The sequence below is a fragment of the Lolium rigidum genome, chromosome 4 (assembly GCF_022539505.1).
Source record: "Lolium rigidum isolate FL_2022 chromosome 4, APGP_CSIRO_Lrig_0.1, whole genome shotgun sequence".
Classification (NCBI taxonomy): Eukaryota; Viridiplantae; Streptophyta; class Magnoliopsida; order Poales; family Poaceae; genus Lolium; species Lolium rigidum.
This window is the reverse complement of record NC_061511.1, coordinates 52,551,882-52,557,012: the sequence shown is the minus strand read 5'-3', so window position 1 is coordinate 52,557,012 and position 5,131 is coordinate 52,551,882. Positions and strand designations below refer to the sequence as shown.

General features: G+C 51.4%; 1 protein-coding gene across 1 annotated transcript; it reads right to left on the bottom strand.

The window, feature by feature from the left end:
* Nucleotides 1–445: 445 nt before the first annotated feature.
* LOC124647048 (putative cis-zeatin O-glucosyltransferase) lies at nt 446–2,333 on the bottom strand. The gene is made up of 2 exons (XM_047187044.1): nt 2,173–2,333; nt 446–1,700 (listed from the first exon to the last, which is right to left on the bottom strand). The coding sequence occupies exons 1-2, from the start codon at nt 2,331–2,333 to the stop codon at nt 446–448; spliced, it is 1,416 nt and encodes a 471-aa protein (XP_047043000.1).
* Nucleotides 2,334–5,131: the final 2,798 nt, after the last annotated feature.

Below are 5,131 nucleotides of genomic sequence, written 5' to 3'. Positions count from 1 at the left end.
GGGTGGTCTTTTTTACATACAAAACGGTTTTATTACCTACCAACACCAGCTATCCCCGTATAATAGTGAAGATATCTGCAGATACCTTATGGTGTGTCTTTGAATTTACCGTAATGAGATGTGCTTTTAGGACGGGTGTGGATAAATATCAGAGATATATGGGACAGACTGATCGACACTGTACGTCAATGGCAATATACCTAAAGCAATACATAACACTGCGTTTGGATGCATAGACTTGAGTCTAGAGTTGAATTCAACTGGGAATTTCAAATCTAAGGTGGAAATGAAATGGCTTCCAATTCGAAATCTGCTCTTGAATTTAATGGGTGGTACCCAATTCTAATTCATATTTGAATGTAGAAACATGAAATTCGATAAGGCTTGTGCTTCCATAGACCCCAAATCTTACAATAGGGAATGTTTTATTACGCCCATCTTTCCTTCACTTTGTGATGTGACCAATGAAGTCCTCCATGTCTGCCCACGACGAGCCGCCTTCTGACACCGCGGCACGAATGTCCTTGGCGAGCGCCTTCGCCGCGTTCCGCACGGCGATGCCTTCGTCGGAGTCCATCGCCCTCCGGATGACCTCTTGGATATCCTTGGCGGGCAGCGTCTCCCGGCTCTTCTCCCACGGCCTGACGACGATGCCGGCCTTGAGGTGGGCGCACACGTACCCGGCGTTCCACGGCTGGTCGGAGTGCATGGGCCACGCCAGGATCGGTTTCCCGTGGCCCAGGCCTTCCAGCAACGAGTTCCAGCCGCAGTGGCTCACGAACGCCGCCGTGGCGCCGTGCGCCAGGATCTCCAGCTGCGGCGCCCACCCGGTGATCACCAGCCCTGTCCCATCGGTCCGCTTCCTGAACTCGGAAAGGAGACTCGCGTGACGCCCGCTCTCGCCGCCGGCTTCCGCGAATATGTCTGCACGGTCGGCGTCGCGCAGTACCCAGATGAACCGCTGCCCGCTACTCTGCAGCGCCGCTGCCAGCTCCTCGATCTGCTTGCCGGGCAGCGAGGACATCGTACCGAAGGACACGTACAGCACCGAAGAGACCGGCTGCTTGTCAAGCCAGTCCATGCACTCGTGCCGCGGCTGCGCCGACGGGGCGGGTCTGGTCGCGTCGAGGTCGAGGTCGAGGTCGAGCAGCGGGTTTAGCGGGCCGATGGTGAAGAGCTTCTTGCCGTCTTTGGAGAGGGTATCGTTGAGCTCGTCGATGAAGTCTCCATCGAGCGCGCGGCAGGAGTTGAGGAGCAACCCGGCGCCGGGCACGCCGAGGCCGCCCTGCTTCTGCACCAGCTGCAGTATCTCCTCGGTGAAGAAGAATTCTGGCGGCGGGACGGGTAGGCCGAGCGCGCGCACCAGGCAGTGCCCGGGGTCCTTGAACCCCGCGGCGAACGACTGCGCGCCGCACTGGAAGGCGTACGCCTCGCAGTTGGGCAGCCGCGACGCCTCGGACGCCGGGAAGGCCATGATGCTGTCGTGCACGACCACGACGCGGCGGTTTGTCGCGGCCAGCTCCTGGAGGAGTCGCCCGAGTGGGGCAGCGGCGTGGTCGCAGAAGGCGTCGAAGAGCGGCTGCAGGTGGACGGGGTAGGCGATCGGGTTCTCGGGGTCAGGCGGCGGCGTCTCGTAAGGCGGGATGCCGAGGGCGGTGAAGGGGCAACGCGGTGGATGTGCAGGTGCGGATGCGTAGAGACTAGAGAGGCCGTCACGTCTCCGCTTGGATGTGCAGGTGTAGTGACGTCTCGTCTCGATGCGTGCGCGCGTGAGGAAGGAAACCAACACGACACAGTTTCAGTCCCGGGAATAAATACTACTCCGTACTCTAAATCAGTGACGGGGCGCATGCCCTCCCAATATTAATCAGTATCGCTACTTACTCCGCGCACAAACCCCGAATCGTCACTTATTCGGCCGCGTCGCATCGAAATTCAGATTGGGTTGATGATTTGCATGACCAATCGTAAAACACTCGCACGCACACATTTCTTCGCCACGTCCATCCATTTTCCAAACTTGCTTTGATTCTTTTTTCTTTTAACCAGGAGAGCCCCGAAGGGTTTGGAAGCTTTACATTAAAACGCAGATAGAGAAGGCGTACAAAATTATAAAAGACCGCAAAGGAAAAGGAAAATGATACGTACATCCCCATTTTATGTGGAGGAGACCTTCCTGAAAGTTCTGGTATGCAATCAGGTCCCACCCTATCACCTCTGCCGAGCCAGATGTCAACTGCACCGCCAGTGAACACCGCCACGGGGACTAAACCACTTGCTTCAGTGCAAGCGTTTGATGCAACCACACTGCACAAAATTGGCCGCACACGCATACGCCGTCTTCGCCTTCTTCATCTTCCTCCTCGCCTCCACGGCCGGCCAAGTCGATGTTGAGGCCGCCGAGGGGCGCAGCGCTGTAGCCAAAGGCGCGTATTGCCTTGGGCCTCGGGAAGAAACGCAACCAATATCCTCCCTTCCCTCAGAGGATTAACAGCAGCGCTCGTCGGCCGCACCCAGATGTCGCACCGAAGCATCGGGAGGAGTGGACCCTTTCTCCCTCCAGAGAAACATCCGCCCAAACTCGTTCTTCCGCACCCCTCACCACCACAGCCGGCCAGCGGGAGAAGGACAAGAAGAGCAGCGATGTGTATCAGAGATCCCTGGGAGAGATGAAAGGACACGGATGTCGCCTAGAGGGGGGGGTGAATAGGCGATTTAAAACTTTTACGAGATGGGCTTAACAAATGCGGAATAAAACTAGCGTTTACTTTGTCAAGCCCAAAGCCTATATACTATAGTTCACCTATGTGCACCAACAACTTATGCTAAGCAATACAAGCAAGTATGTGATAGCAAGATATATATAACTTCAAGCACGATGGCTATCACAAGGTAAAGCGCATAAGTAAAGAGCTCGGGTATAGAGATAACCGAGGCACGCGGGAGACGATGATTTATCCCGGAGTTCACACTCTTGCGAGTGCTAATCTCCGGTGGAGAGGTGCGGTTGCTTAGTGCTCCCGAACGCCACAAGAGGCTCACCTTGAGGTGTGGTTGCTCGATGCACACCAACGCCACAAAGGCCTCACCCCAAGATGCGGTACTCACACCACACACCGAACGCCACAAAGGCGCCTCACCTAGATCTCCGGTGACCCTCGCCACAAAGGCCTAGGTCACGGTTCCACTAAGGGATTTCCTTCGAGGCGGAAACCGGGCCTTACACAAAGATTGGGGCACACATCCACAACTTAATTGGAGGCTCCCAACAAATCGCCACAAAGGCCTAGAATCCGTCTAGGGTTCCAAGAACCCAAGAGTAACAACCTTCTTGCTTTCACCTCCACGAATCACCGTGGAGAACTCAAACCGATGCACCAAATGCAATGGCAAGAACACCACAAAGATGCTCAAGTCCTTCTCTCTCAAATTCCAACAAAGCTACAAAAGCTATTGGGGGAATAAGAGAGGAAGAACAAAGAGGAGAACACAAAATTCTCCAAGATCTAGATCCCAAAGATTCACTCACAAAGAGATGATTTGGTTTGGTCAAAGTGTGGATCTAGATCTCCTCTCTCTTTTCCCTCAAAATGGGGCAAGAATCATGGAGGGATAGAGAGATAGGGCAAGCTTCTCAAGAACAACAATGGAGGAGAGAGAGAGTGGAAGAAGCCACAGCCCAAGGAGGAAGAAGGGGGTATTTATACCCCCCAAGAAAATCGAGCCGTTTGGGCAAAACCGGGGCCGGATAATCCGGCCTAAGTAAGGGCCGGATTATCCGGGGCCGGATTATCCGGCCTCGGGGACAAAACCTGGACAAAATCCGGCCAAAAATCCGGCCCCTATACTGAGCAGCAATTCCTGAGGTCCTTAGCCGATTTCGGGGGGGCCGGATATTTCCGAAATATCCGGCCCGGATAATCCAGCCCGGATATTTCCAAAATATCCGGCCTAAGCAAACTGCAGAAACACCAAAACTAAAACGGGCATAACTTTTGCATCCGGACTCCGATTTCGATGATCTTGGGCTCGTTGAAATCACAACAACGAGCTCTACAACAATATGCATAGAAACATCATAGTCCAGCAAAGGAGGATAGAAACAAATGATGAAAGGTTTGACCTATCTCAAAAAGACATACCGGTAAAACCTCCAATCTTGAAAATGCAACAAGTTGCCCATGGAAAAACCATTCTCAATGAACTAGAGCTTGTCATGAGAATAAGCACAAGCTCTAAAACATCACATGGATAAGATCCAAATAAAACCAAGTAAGATGATGAACCAAACTCGAAAACGCAACAAGTGATCTATGCGGAATCCGTTTTCGATGAACTAGAGCTTGTCATGAGAATAAGCACAAGCTCTAAAACATCACATGGATAAGGTCCAAATAACAACCAAGAAAGATGATGCAAGGATGCAAAGGTTTGAGCTCTCTCCGAACGATACGATCGAGTTACTCACTCGAGAGCCCTCTTGATAGTACGGCAACTAAACTATAAACCGGTCTCCAACCATACTATGAGACCGGTGAGAAAGAAACCCTATCAAGAGCAAACCTTATACTTGCGCATTCCACTTGAGCTCGATGATGACGATCTTGACCTCAACAAGATGGAACGACTTTCTTGCTTGTTCTTGCTTGACGAAGTCTTGTGGATTGCTCCCCCATAATCCACCATGGGAGAGCTTCTTCTTCGGCGCATCTTCACATAACCATGACCACCATGTGGATGGCAAGACTCAAGCAAAGGATCTCTTCGAGATAGCTCACCTTGAACTTGCACTTCATTTTTCATTCTTCATCATATTGATGTCTTGAAGTAACTTGAGGGCTCACTTCATCTTCATCTTCAAGACATACTTGACACTTGATTATCCTTCATCAATTTCTTCTTATTGCAACCTTGAAGCCAACAAATGGTTCAAGAATTGCCTATGGACAACTCCTACAAATATAACTCAATGCAAACATTAGTCCATAGGGATTGTCATTAATTACCAAAACCACACATGGGGGCTCCATGCACTTTCAATCTCCCCCATTTTGGTAATTGATGACAATCTCTTTGAGAGGGTTTATATAAGGAATTTAAGTAACAAATAAGTTGAATATATAGAGCAAAC